The following is a 13,017-nucleotide window of genomic DNA, read 5'->3' as shown; positions in this document are numbered from 1 at the left end:
ATATTAATGATATTTAATTTTAAATAAAGCAAATATAAATTAAATTAAATCTTTCTATGACTTTTTTTCAACAGGTACCAGTTTTCATAATTTTCAGTTAGCATACTCATTGGCTGTGCTATAAAAATTGTGCAGTTAATATCTCAACCCTTTAGGAAGGGGACATATAAGAAGACATTCTTGCATCTGTGACTGATGGATGCAAATTTAGTCCATAGAAAAGGGAAAGGTGTGTTTTGCAGGCTAAACTATTTATCCACTTTGGTCTGTACTGTGTGCATGAACCCGCTAAAAACTGAGATAGAACTCTTTTCTGTTGCATGCTGTTTCTTTTATACACGCAATCAGCAACTGATTTCTCATGCAAATAACCAGTTTCCACCTATGGTGTTATATTATTTATTTTCTCCTTATTTTCTGCTAACATTTATGCAGTCTAGACCACTGCTGGACATCAAACTATCCCTGGAAATATTTTAAAAAAATTCAGATGAGCTTCAGCACAAGGATTGCATACATATAATTCATGTGTATACAAAAAAAAAAAACAGTGAACAGTTTGCTGCCTAGAATTTGTATAATGCACAGTGGAGTTCTCAATATGGAAATGAATGCTCATGACCAGAGGAAATGTATAAAGGTGATGTTTGCAGAAAGCAAAATGATGATGATGTTATCCATTCAGTCTTGTCTGACTCTTGGCGATTCTCTGAGCCAAGTCTCTTCACATCTTCTGATCTTTGCCCTACTTCTACGCTCTGGCTGGCAGCAGCTCTGATGGTGGAAAGAAAAATATGCCAGGAAGATCTAATGCTTAGAATATCTGGATATAATTATGGCATACTGACAATAATTAGAATTCAGTCAATCAGTTAATAATTCGATATCACCATATCTCACAACTTTTGGAAGTTCCAAATGGTTATAAAACATAACATGTTTAAAGAATTCAAGTTAATATTAGAATTAGTTGGACATAGTCTGGAATCATAGGGCTATGGTTTATTTAACCATGATTTTGTTAAAAGTGCTATAAATGAGAAAAGATTAAACATCATCATAATAAGACATATTTAAATGCAGAGGTTGAGTTCACACAACATGTCATGTCCAAACCAAGCAAACTGAATCATGGCTTAGCTGTAAAGGTATTTCTTTCTTCCTAAGCAACTTAGAGTCACCTGATAGGAATTAAACAAATGAAAACTTCTTTCTTCTTTTGCAGGAACCTTTGCTCTGACCTCCTTGATTTCTGCAAATGCTGTTGAGCGTCTTGTTCCTCCCATAAACACCAATTTCACTTCAGAAAATACATCTGAAGTATTGGGCTTATCTGAGTTTGAGATGCAGAGGATTGGAGTTGCTGCAGCAGTTTCACTACTAGGAGGGCTGATTCAAGTAAGTTTTTCAGAATAGCTGAATTTTATAAGTAGAAAACTAGTTCCTATACTAAAATAGCAATAGCAATAGCACTTAGACTTATATACCGCTTTACAGCGCTTTGCAGCCCTCTCTAAGCAGTTTACAGAGTCAGCATATGGCCCCCAACAGACTGGTCCTCATTTTACCCACCTCGGAAGGATAGAAGGCTGAGTCAACCTTGAGCCAATGAGAATTGAACTGCCAAACTGCTGTCAGCGGGCTGTCAGTAGAAGTAGCCTGCAGTACTGCATTCTAACCACCGTGCCACCATGATTTCCAGGAGAAGCAGGCCAACATGGAAGGATGTATTTCCACATAATTTGGGATTATATTTCACATATTATATTAAAACATTAGTTAATCATGATTTGTAATTTAAGTTAAATTGATTTGTTTCACTTAACACAATAAATATAAACACGGCATACAAATTGCAGTACTTAGGTTTTCACAACACATTGATTCAAAATTGAACAAAGTCTGCTTGGTGGGAGTAGATAATCTCTGCATTCCAGAGGTTAATAAATGATAAGTCTGCCATTCTTAGGGAAGATAGCCAATGATGAGGTATCATGGCAGCTGTAATTATCAATATCCTAGATGCCTCTGCTCTGTATCCTAAATTCTTTGGCTTAGCATGATTTATAACCCACAAATGGGGCAACTGTGTTTGAGAAGAAGTGCTGTATCAGCAATGTTAATTTGGATGACTTTTGTACATGAAATGAATGGAAAAGACATCTCCTTCACCTTGCATAGTAAATGTTAGTGTAGTGCTGTGATGGCGAACTTATGTCATGTGTGCCAGAGGTGGCATGTAGTGCCCTCTCTGATGGGACGCGAGCTGTTGCCCCAGGTTCAACACCCACATCCCACTGTGGATGCGTGCATGCCTCCCGCCAGCCAGCTGGTCTTCAGGCGTCTGTGCACATGTGGTATGTGTGTGTGCTTGCGGGGCCCCACACATGCATGCCCAGTCCCTGCGCATGTGGGGACCCCGCACACGCATGCACGGGCACATGTGGGGTGTGTGTGCATGTGTAGGGGTGGGGCACATGCGCAGGGGCCGCATGCGCATTGCATTTGGGGGGTTCGGGCATGCGCTTTGGGCACTCAGTCCAGAAAAGGTTAGCCATCACTGGTGTACTATATGTCTGTATGTTCCACATTTACCATGCAGAGCTTCATAAAAAACGTCAGTTATCTCAATCACTCTAGTGACTTTGCTTATAACATATATAAATAAGCTCAAATAATCAGTTGCACGTATGCTCTCATATCTGGAAATAATAATTATGTTTCTTCCATTTTCATTCCATTGGTACAGATTCAGTCTTTAAAAATGTGAATATGTGAAAGATGAAGAATAATTTGTATTGCTGAATATTGCATATTTATCTTTAAGAGTCTGTGGCAAAATAGAAATGTGTACATGGATCATATCCATAGTGAACTATTGGAGTATTCCAGTTTCGTAACAAAAATGATTTTTATACAAATCGTATAACATATTAAGCAAGTTTCAAAAGCTTCTGCTTATATGTTTTCTTTCTTTCTTTCTTTCTTTCTTTCTTTCTTTCTTTCTTTCTTTCTTTCTTTCTTTCTTTCTTTCTTTTTATTTTGTCAAACACAACAGTATATATAAGTATAAGCATGAAATAACCATACGAATTGGATACAATCAAAGGGAACATTAGGACAGGAACGGAAGGCACGCTGGTGCTCTTATGCACGCCCCTTATAGACCTCTTAGGAATGGGGTGATGTCAATAGTAGATAGTCTTTGGTTAAAGCTTTGGGGATTTTGGGAAGAGACCACAGAGTCAGGTAGTGCATTTCAAGCATTAACAATTCTGTTACTGAAGTCATATTTTCTACAATCAAGATTGGAGTGGTTCTTTCTGGTCAGTTAGAGGCTTTGCAAATTATACAACATCCAGCTCAAATCATTGATTGAATTATGAAATATTTAGAATTAATTTGGGAAAAAAGTATACTTGTGTAGGCACCTCTACATTGGTTTCAGAGGCACTCAGTTTTTCCAATATGAGATTCAACTGAATCACCTTTGAATGTAATATCTGAATGAAAAGTTATTGTAATAGAAGTTGAACATATATTAGCAGTAGACCTGGCAATCTTTTTTGTTTTCTACACTAGTTCCTGGTGTGTTTAAAAGACTTCTCATTTCTGGCTGATAAATATTATCAGAAAGAAAACATATTTTATTCTCAATGAGCACGAACACAAAAACTAATCAGTGTTTTTTGTTCTAATCTTTGTTTATCCAATGGAGAAATAACGCATGCTTTTGAATTGACCTACACTGGGTACGGAATTATGGAAATCTTTATTTCTTTTCAGAGTTTTATTTAATCTTTATTCTCTCAACAGTTTTGGTCTTTTTCTTTTTATCTTACTCTGTCTTTTTTCATCAGCTACAGCACATCTTCCCAGAGATCTCCAAAAGTTGATAGCACACCGCAAAAGAAATTGTTAAACACATGTGATTGGAGAGGGATCATATTCACTAATCCCGGCTGATATTTGTTTTAGACATCATTTTCATGGTTGACCTTGTTATGCAAACCTGATCAACTGCGGCTTGTATCACAAATCATGTTTTAACTGCTCATAGCCTAGATAGCGCAATGCACAAATGGTAAACGATGTTTTTGTTCTAAAGGAAGGCCAATAGCCAAACTTATCGAGATATTCTGAATAGCTGCATTCATGCTCTGCTGAGAGTTTTTCTTTTTAAAAAGTATCAAATAATTCAAGTATGGCAAGGATCAGGAACAAATCCAAGCTGCTAAAGCTCTTGACTTTTATTTCCCAGAATATGATCTTCATATTTTAACTATAAACAGATAGATGTGTCTCTATCTTGTGTGTGTGTGTGTGTGTGTGTGTGTGTGTGTGTGTGCATGTGCCCGGACGTCATCACGTCCTGTTTTTGACGCTCTGCACATGTGCAGAAGGCGCGCTCTCATATTTGCGAATCAGTAGCGAAGGTAAGTGAATACCACCCTTGGTTGTGATGTCTAGAAATCTAACCTTTTACACTTCAAATTTGTTAGTCTGAATTTTATAAACTGAATACAGTCAATCCTTAACTTACATTCATTCGTTTAGTGACCTTTCAAAGTTACAAAATAGTGACTTATGACCAGTGGTGAAATCTAAATTTCTTTCCTACCTGTTCTGTGGGCATGGCTTGGTGGGTGTGGTTTGGTAGGGGGATCATGTGACTGGGTGGGCATGGCTATGTGACTGGGGATCAAAAGACAGAAACTCACTAACAATGTCCTGCTGGAGCAGGGTTGGACTTGATGACCTCCAGGTCCCTTCCAGCCCTGGATTATCCTCTGAAGCTGCGTCTAGTGCCAGGTTTGTAGTCCTTCCTTCCTCTCTCCTTTTTCCTCCCTCCCTCCCTCCCTCTTCCTTCCTTCCTTCCTTCCTTCCTTCCTTCCTTCCTTCCTTCCTTCCTTCCTTCCTTCCTTCCTTCCTTCCTTCCTTCCTCTCTCTCTCTCTCTCTCTCAAATGAACCCCCCACCCCCCATTTTTTGCCTACACCCTCCATTTTTTGCCTAGTAGGCTTCAGCTTTTTTACTGTTTAAAAATGCTTTTAAAAGTAAAAAAAAAAAAAAGGCTCTGACTCAGCTGGCTATCTCAGGGGTGGGGGCAGGGATTTTTGCTACCAGTTCTCCAAACCATCCACTGCCATCACTACCGGATTGGCTGATCTGGTCCGAACCGGGAGCATTTCACCCCTGCTTATGACAGGATTTCACCCCTGCTTATGACAGGATTTTACACTTAGGACCAGTATCCCCACGGTCATATTATCACACTATCTGTCAAATTATTTATGACAGTTGTGCTGCCCCATGGTCATATAATCACCATTTGTAACCTTCCCAGCTAGCTTCTGACAAGCCCAATCAATGAGGGAAGCCAGATTCAATTAACAACTGCAATGATTCATAAAATGGGGCACAACTCACTTAACAATGGTCTTGCTTAACAACAGAAATTTTGGACTCCATTGTGATTGTAAATTGAGGATTACCTGTATAGTAACTTTTAAGGGTAACCCGTGTGACTTCTTTGGCTTACTATTTATCCTATCCACAGAGTTTATAATGTTTGTACATTGGAATAACCTAAAGTCAATGAAGACAAATGGCCAGAATCAGCTATTATAACTAATCTCAGCACTTAATAAATGTATGAAAGTTAACATGGGTTGAAAGGCTATTTAACTTCTACTTGATTAGCTCATGGATCTTTCTCATCTGCTATTTAAAAAAGAACAGAAAAAAAAGAATGCAAGTTAGCATTTCTCTTTCCTACATTAGAATCAGTAACTGCATCTGGATGCAATCTCTATTATATTTCTGGTTTCTCAGGTAGCAATGTTTATGCTACATTTGGGCAGTGCTACCTTCTTGCTAACAGAGCCAGTGATAAGTGCAATGACAACTGGGGCAGCTACGCACGTTGTGACTTCGCAAGTGAAGTACCTCCTGGGAATGAAAATGCCATATATCTCAGGACCTCTGGGATTCTTTTATGTGAGTATAAATGTTTGGTGTGCTGTTTTGCTCATATTTGCATGCTTATTAAAGTTGCAAGATAAAGTCTAAATACTATTGTGACTTTTTGGATCAGGCCTGACTCTAATTGAAGTCAGTTCTGGATGCAATTCTAGGTTTGCTATCTGATGCTATCTGGAACTTGCATTGAGTTCTGAAGTCCAGCTACATTCTACTGACTAGTCTTCAAGATGGCTAGATTGACTTCTTTTTTAGAGAAAAGACAATATCTATGTTCACTGTTGACTTTATAGACTTACTGAGTCCTTATAGACTTTTTGCATGAAACAGAAAAAAAAAATCAAAATGATTTAACATTTTGATTATTAGAAAAAAGAGATAATAGAAAAAAGAGTGATTTTTTGTTGTAATCATAGAATAGGAGATAATTTTAGATATAATTGCTGTAAAGAAAATTGAAAGCAATTTATTTCTATTTCTTTTCATTCTTTAAGAGACATGCAGGTGCTTAAGAAATATGAAATATAAATAAATAAAATTCTTATACTTTATGCTTTTGGCTTTTTTTTTCTTTCTTTACTTTATATTAGTGCCTGTTATCTTTACTTTATATTAGTGCCTGTTATCTCAAAAGACTTAATAAAAATTATATATATAAGAAAAGAAAAATATGAGCTCATTAGCCTGGCAAGTATCTTCCAGATAGATACCACACTTACCTGGGAAAGGATCATGTCACATCCATTTTTCAAAGTAGCTGTTTCCAGCTGTACTTGGCTCTGCAGAATGTTGAGATATGCAATATTAAAAATAAAGTATACAACTTCCAAACCAGCTTTTTGAAGACAAGGCATGGCAGGATTTCACTTGACAGCTAAAATGCTGTGTAACACATTTTCTGAAAATAAGAACAAGCTAAATAATATATAAATAATTCTTTAAAAGTGAATGTTCATATTTAGGTCCTGATCTCTTATTTTTCTTATGAACAAGTTTCTGAATTAGATCATTCAAGACTTAGATTATGTTTGTAAAGCAATTTCATTCTAAATCGGTGTTGTGTTTGCCTGCCAAATGTTGGAGAAAAGCACTTTTTAGCAATTTAATGAGGGCTTTCTGCCTGTAAAATTGGATTTGTTAGTATAGGTTCCAATCTTCTGAATAAATCTGTTTGCTTTGATAGCTGCACCCATTTAGAACTTCAACCTTAATTGCTTTTTTTTTGAAGTTATACTTTTTGGCATGCTAACTGTATGATGTCATTTGTATGTCTTAATATGCACTATTCAATGATGTGGCTGAATTATATAATTGTTGGAGCTCTAATGTGCATCTCTGTTGGAGGTGTACTCTGCCAATTCAGTCTTGCCATGTTCATCAGCCACTGGTTCATCCTTCGTCTGTTCAGAAAATCTGTTTGAGCTTTCCATTCCAAAAATAAATTTTGGTTTGGAGTCCTGAGATGAATTTGCTTTTCTTTGCTGATTGGATGAAGGTCACATGCCTACATTAGTTTTGAAAATGTTATCTATGCAACAGGTGATTCTTTTTGTGCTGTTATGATGATCTGTTGAATTGATTATGATTTAATTAAATGTCAACAAGGAACATAAAAGAACTTTATTGTCCTTGGTCTCACCAAGTGTCTTCCTCAAGTGTCTTACTGCATTTTTGTTGAAAAGTTCAAAATTCTCCACAACAACTTGGATGGGCTGACAAAGACATTTAATCCCTCTATAATTCAGTTCTGGAAAACTAGAAATGGCAGTCTCAGTTTCTTTGTGTTGTTGGACAAGGGCAATGGCTAATAAGAAGAGTAAGCAGTTAAGCTGCTTCAGGTTCACAGCAACCTGAAACTCACCAAATTACCTTTTTATTTGTAGAGGTCATCTTCAGTGGAATTATCATTAGGACTCTCTCTAGGTATATTTTACAGCCATTTGTCTGGAATGGTATAGTGTCTTTTGCTTGAACAGTGGGTTGGATTAGAAAACTTCCAAAGTCCCTTCCATCTCTATAATTCTGTTTTGTTCTGAATTCCCATGAAGCTTTTGTCTTTACTTGGAGAATTTTAGATCCTATTTGTGTGTGTGTGTGTGTGTGTGTGTGTGTGTGTGAGTTGAAGGTGAGACTTAGAGCTTGATAGCACTGCCTTTCTTAAAGTAGGCCTTGGCTTGTTTCTCTGTCATTAATAGCAGATTCTTCTGTAGTTCATTGGCTATTAGTATTGATATTCCATGTCATAATATCTTTTTTGTATTTTTGTATTTTCTATGTTATTCAGTGTACAGTCTCTTATTCAACATTAATCATTAACTTTCATTTGTTACTTATTCGGGGCTGCTCAGCTACCACTTCCTTCCTTAACGCAACCTTTCCTCTTCCCTTCTCTACCTTCTTCTACTTTCTCCATCCTTCCTCTCCTTCACTTTTCTACTTCCTCTCCTCCTTCCCCATTCATCTCTTCTTCCACCCTTTCTAACCCTCTCTTTTTTTTTGTTTGTTTACATTTATACATTTATTTATATCTCTCTTTCCCCTTTCTTCTTCCTCTTCTTTCCCCCTCTTCTACCTCTCTCTTTTCCTACCTACTTTCTTCCTTCACTCTCTCTACTCCTCTCTCCCTTTCCATTCCGTTCTGAAATGGCAGCTGAGCAGCCCCAATTTCATTTCAAATTGTTCAAATTATTTCTATTTTTTAATTACATATCTTCAATCATTCCTGTACATTAATAATACTTCATCTTCCACCCCTCCCCCTCCCTTCCCCTCCCTCCCCACCCCCAGACTTCCCAGAACAAAGTACAGGGTATAAAGTTAACAATCATAAATTAAAATGTAGCATAAATCATAATCCATAGTCACTCCTCACTCTTTGTATCCTCAACTCCTCTCCCAATTAACCATATAAACTAGTATAATACAATTCCTAAATTCACTCGTAAGCTATTTTGGTATTTTTTAGTCTGATACTTATTTTGAATATAACCAATCCACATTCTCCATTCCGATACATATTTCTCTTTTGTATAGTCTTTCAAATATGCAGAGATTTTAGCCATCTCTGCCAAATTTGATACTTTAAGTGTCCATTCTTCAATTGTGGGCAAATCTTCTTTCTTCCAATACTGTGCAATCAAAAGTCTTGCAGCTGTTATTAAATTTAAAATCAGTTTAGTCTCTATCACTGTACAGCCCGTGATTATTCCCAGTAGAAACAACTGTGGGGTAAACTGAATCTTCTTTTTCAAAATATTCTGCATAACCCACCATATTTTAATCCAAAATGCTTTAACTTTTTTACAAGTCCACCATATATGATAATAAGTTGCTTCATCACAATCACATCTCCAACATTTAGCTTGCATATTCAAATACATACATGCCAACTTTTTAGGATCCAAATGCCATCTATAAAACATCTTATAAAAATTTTCTCTCAAGCTTTGTGCTTGTGTAAATTTAACATTCCTCACCCAAATTTTTTCCCATGTTTCCAACATTATAGGTTGTTGTATATTTTGTGCCCATTTTATCATACAGTCCTTAACTAATTCTGTTTCTGAGTCTATTTCTACCAATACATTATACAACCTCTTTATATGCTGTTGTCCTTGATCTCTGATTTGCTTTACTAAATTATCCTCATTTTGCCTAATACCCATTTTCTGGTCTATTTTCCATCTAGCTTGCAACTGCCCATACTGAAACCATGTATAATTTATCCCTTCTTTCCCCATTTTATCTCTAGATTTTAATTGTAATTCCCCCTTTTCCATAAAAAGAAGTTCTTTATAAGCAATCCCTTCCAATTTTTGATATCATATTATCATATGTCTAGGAATTTAATTCTCACTAACAGAGATGAAATGATAGAAGGTGTTGAAGCTACAGGAACCTTGGGGGCAAGTGACCACGCAATATTGGAATTCAACATTAAGCAAATACAAGTAGTAGAACAAAGTCAAACTAGAGTCTTGGACTTTAAGAGAGCTAATTTCAATAAATTTAGAGAGATCTTGAGAAGGATTCAATGGATGAGAATCCTCAGGGGGAAAACAACTCAAGAAGCTTGGGAAATTTTGAAAAGTGAGATTATAAAAGCACAGTCTAACACAATACCAATGAAGAAGAAAAATAGTAGATCACAAAAGAAACCAGCATGGATGCATAAAGAACTATCTGACAAATTGAAAGACAAAAAGGACAAATATAAAAAGTGGAAAGAGGGGCAAATAACTAAGGCAGAATATCAGCAACAGCCCGAGCCTGTAAAGATGAAGTGAGGAAAGCTAAGGCTCACAATGAACAAAGGCTAGCGACAAAAGTAAAAATAATAAAAAAAGCTTCTTCCAACATGTTAAAAACAAGAAAAAAGTCAAGGAAACAATTGGCCCATTGCTGGGAGAAAGTGGCAAGAAGATGACAAGCAACAGGGAGAAAGCAGATCTACTTAACTCATATTTTGCAACTGTCTTTACACAAAAGGAAAAACAATCCAACCTATCAAAACAGCACTACAAAAACAGATTAGAAACACAAGTTAAAATAGGAAGAAAATGGTAAGTGAACACCTGTCTACCCTAGACGAGTTCAAATCACCAGGACCAGATGGATTACACCCAAGGTTCTGAAGGAACTGGCAGACGGATCTCAGAACCACTGAACTATATCTTTCAAAGATCCTGGAGCACAGGGAGCTGCCAGAGGACTGGAAAAGAGCTGATGTAGTTCCCATCTTCAAAAAGGAAAAACAGATCCAGGAAACTACAGACCTATCAGTCTGACCTCAATACCGGGAAGATTCTGGAAAAGATAATCAAGCAACGAATCACCGAACACCTAGAAGCAAACAAAGTAATAACCAAAAGCCAACATGGGTTTGTCAAAACAGATCATGCCAGACTAATCTTATCGCATTCTTTGACAAAATGACAAAATTAGTAGACCAGAGGAATGCTGTTGATATAATTTACTTGGACTTCAGTAAAGCATTTGATAAAGTAGACCATAACCTACTACTAGATAAAGTAGAAAATGTGGGTTAGACAGCACCACCACCAGATGGATTTGTAACTGGCTGACCAACCGCACTCAACGTGTAGTCCTCAACGGAACTACATCCACATGGAGGAAGTATGCAGTGGAGTACCCCAAGGCTCTGTTTTAGGCCCAGTACTCTTCAACATCTTCATCAATGACTTGGACGAGGGATAGATGGGGAACTCATCAAATTTGCAGATGACACCAAGCTGGCAGGAATAGCCAACACTCCAGAAGATAGGCTCAAGTTACAGAAAGATCTTGACAGACTTGAACATTGGGCTATCTAACAAAATGAAATTCAACAGTGAAAAAGTAAGGTTCTACATTTAGGCCAAAAACAAAATGCACCAGTACCGATATGTGGTACCTTGCTCAATAGTAGTACCTGTGAGAGGGATCTTGGAGTCCTAGTGGATAACCATCTAGATATGAGCCAGCAGTGTGCAGCAGCTGTTAAAAAGCCAACACAGTTCTGGGCTGCATAAACAGAGGATAGAATCAAGATCACGTGAAGTGCTAGTACCACTTTATAATGCCTTGGTAAGGCCACACTTGGAATATTGCATCCAGTTTTGGTCGCCACGATGTAAAAAGATGTTGAGACTCTAGAAAGAGTGCAGAGAAGAGCAACAAAGATGATTAGGGACTGGAGGATAAAACATATGAAGAACGGTTGCAGGAACTGGGTATGTCTAGTTTAACAAAAGAAGGACTAGGGGAGACATGATAGCAGTGTTCCAATATCTCAGGGGCTGCCACAGAGAAGTGGGAGTTGGGCTGTTCTCCAGAGCACCTGAGGGTAGAACAAGAAGCAATGGGTGGAAACTGATCAAGGAAAGAAGCAACTTAGAACTAAGGAGAAATTTCCTGACAGTTAGAACAATTAATCAGTGGAACGACTTGCCTGCAGAAGTTGTGAATGCTCCAACACTGGAAATTTTTAAGAAAATGTTGGATAACCATCTGACTGAGATGGTGTAGGGTTTCCTGCCTGGGCAGGGGGTTGGACTAGAAGGCCTCCAAGGTCCCTTCCAACTCTGATGTTATGTTATGTTATGTTAATTGTCCATATTGGTATCTTACCATCTAACTTATATTGATATTTCTTCCACACCCTCAACAATGCATTTCTGACTATATTACTTTTAAATGTCTTATCAGCTTTCTTATCATATAATAAATAAGCATGCCATCCATATAACAACTCGTAACCTTCTATATTCAAAATTCTTTCTTCTGTTAAGTTAAACCAGTCACTAATTAATGAAACAACTGCTTCATAATACAATTTCAAATTAGGCATTTTTAAACTCCCTCTTTCACGTATATCTTACTTTATTCTCAGTTTTTTACCCATCCAAATAAAATTACTAATCCTTTTGCCATTCTTGCAAGTTTGCATCCTTTTTAAGTATTGGTATCATTTGAAACAAAAAAAAAAACACCTAGGCAAAACATTCATCTTTATAGCTGCTATTCTTCCCAACAAAGACAATTGTATCTTTTTCCAATTCTCCATTTCTTTCCGTACTTTCTGCCACATTACCTCATAATTATTTTTATATAATTTTGTATTCGAAGATGTAATATATACTCCTAAATATTTAACTTTCTTAACTATTTCATATCCAGTTATTCTTTCTAAATCTTCTTTTTGATGTACATTAATATTTTTAGTTATCATCTTTGTCTTTTGTCGATTCACTTTAAAACCAGATACTTTACCATACTGATCAATTAACTCCTTTAAATATACAGCTGAACATATTGGTTGAGATAAAGTAACAACCAAGTCATCTGCAAATGCTCTTAACCTATATTCTTGATGATTAATTTTTATTCCCTTTATTTGATTTGAGCCACGTATTTTATTTAATAAAACTTCTAAAGTTAAAATAGGGAAGAAAATGGTAAGTGAACACCTGTCTACCATAGACGAGTTCAGATCACCAGGACCGGATGGATTACACCCCAGGGTTCTGAAGGAACT

General features: G+C 36.8%; 1 protein-coding gene across 1 annotated transcript in view; it reads left to right on the top strand.

The window, feature by feature from the left end:
- The window catches only part of SLC26A7 (solute carrier family 26 member 7), an 85,183-nt gene that overhangs the window by 11,381 nt on the left and 60,785 nt on the right, over positions 1 to 13,017 (top strand). The window contains exons 3-4 of the mRNA XM_058177589.1: positions 1,226 to 1,398; positions 5,835 to 5,999. Of these exons, the coding sequence (XP_058033572.1) occupies positions 1,226 to 1,398; positions 5,835 to 5,999 (338 nt within the window). The remainder of the gene's footprint in view (positions 1 to 1,225; positions 1,399 to 5,834; positions 6,000 to 13,017) is intronic.

The sequence above is a fragment of the Ahaetulla prasina genome, chromosome 3, assembly GCF_028640845.1.
Source record: "Ahaetulla prasina isolate Xishuangbanna chromosome 3, ASM2864084v1, whole genome shotgun sequence".
NCBI lineage: Eukaryota > Metazoa > Chordata > Lepidosauria > Squamata > Colubridae > Ahaetulla > Ahaetulla prasina.
The sequence above is the reverse complement of the archived record's forward strand: the minus strand, read 5'-3'. Positions and strand labels throughout refer to the sequence as shown.